We start from the raw sequence: 1476 nt of genomic DNA, 5'->3' as shown, positions 1-1476 counted from the left end.
GGGTCCGGAGGGAAAAGGAGGGCTCCCGGGGAGCTTTCGTGGGGGTCAGGCTGGGAATAAGCGTCCCCCACTCCCCCTTCTCCAGCACCAAGCCAGCAGCCGGGACCAAAGCCACCCCTTTTTTTCTCCCTTTTTAAGGAAAGGCTTCAAGCTCGTCATCTTGGATGAAGCCGACGCCATGACCCAGGATGCTCAGAATGCCTTGGTGAGGGGTGCTGGGGACCCCACGCCGCTGAGACCCCTTCAGCCTTTCCCACCCTGGCGCGGGGTGGCACCCTGTGCGAGGCAGCAGGCGAGGACCAGCCTCTCCTCTCTCCTCTTTACAGTCATCGAGAAGTTCACAGAAAACACCCGCTTTTGCCTCATCTGCAACTACCTCTCCAAGATCATCCCTGCCTTGCAGTCCCGCTGCACGCGCTTCCGCTTCGGCCCCCTCACCCCGGAGCTGATGGTGCCCCGGCTGCGGCACGTCATACAGGAGGAGGGGTGAGCTGGGGGTGGCACGGGACGCGGTGGGCTCCGCAGCATCCTCCGCACCCCCTTTTTCCCCATTCCCCTACACGGGGAGGAGCAGCGGGCTTGGTTTCCCACGGTTCTATTTCCCCCTGGCAGCGCTGGCTCCCTCTGCAGCCCCAGGTCTTGTTTTCCAGGGTGGATGTGACTGAGGATGGGATGAAGGCTCTGGTGACCCTCTCGAGCGGTGACATGCGCAGAGCCCTCAATATCTTGCAGGTACGGACTGTGGCCGCGGCCACTCTCCCCTCGTGTAAGCCGGCAGCAGTTGGCCCCATGCAGGCAGCTGCCTTGGAGGGGTCGGTGGAGGAAGGGCTGAGCTTTTCATCCCTCCTTCACCCTCCTCTTCCTCAGAGCACCACCATGGCTTTCGGGAAGGTGACTGAGGAGAACGTCTACACCTGCACGGGACACCCCCTCAAGTCTGACATTGCCAACATCCTCGACTGGATGCTGAATCAGGACTTTTCCACCGCCTATCGCAGTATCCTTTTTCCTCCGCTGGCCCTGAGGTTTATAAATCCTCCTGCTGCTATAAATCCTCCTCTTTGCCAGGGCTTCCCATCCTGTGACCTCCTGCTCCGGCTGGGCTGGGTGCTGCTCACTGGGGAGGGTCCTCGGGGTTGTTGCGGGGATGAGGAGCGGGATCTCGCAGGGAAAGGTCTGGGAGACAGTCCTTCACTCGCTCTCATCTCAGAAATCATGGAGCTGAAGACGCTGAAGGGCTTGGCCCTGCAGGACATCCTCACCGAGATCCACCTCTTTGTGCACAGAGGTAGGGGCTTGCGGGGCCGGCTCCTGGCTGACCCCAGGAGGACCAACCGTCCCCCCCAGCCCGCGCTGACGCGTACCGTCTCCTTCTCTCCGCAGTCGATTTCCCACCCTCGGTCCGCATTCAGCTGCTGATCAAAATGGCAGACATCGAGTAAGTGTCTGCCCACTCCCACTCCTTGCCCCAAAACA

General features: G+C 61.2%; 1 protein-coding gene across 1 annotated transcript; it reads left to right on the top strand.

The window, feature by feature from the left end:
- Positions 1 to 138: 138 nt before the first annotated feature.
- RFC5 (replication factor C (activator 1) 5, 36.5kDa) lies at positions 139 to 1450 on the top strand (the record flags this gene model as incomplete). The annotated part of the gene is made up of 6 exons (XM_009576216.1): positions 139 to 212; positions 327 to 486; positions 651 to 732; positions 868 to 997; positions 1211 to 1288; positions 1384 to 1450. Coding segments are annotated over 6 exons (583 nt in total), but the record flags the coding sequence as incomplete, so codon positions are not given.
- Between the last annotated feature and the right edge of the window lie 26 nt (positions 1451 to 1476).

Source organism: Fulmarus glacialis, unplaced genomic scaffold (assembly GCF_000690835.1).
Source record: "Fulmarus glacialis isolate BGI_N327 unplaced genomic scaffold, ASM69083v1 scaffold21144, whole genome shotgun sequence".
Taxonomy (NCBI): domain Eukaryota; kingdom Metazoa; phylum Chordata; class Aves; order Procellariiformes; family Procellariidae; genus Fulmarus; species Fulmarus glacialis.
Note: the sequence above shows the minus strand (reverse complement) of the source record. Positions and strands in the feature narration are given on the sequence as shown.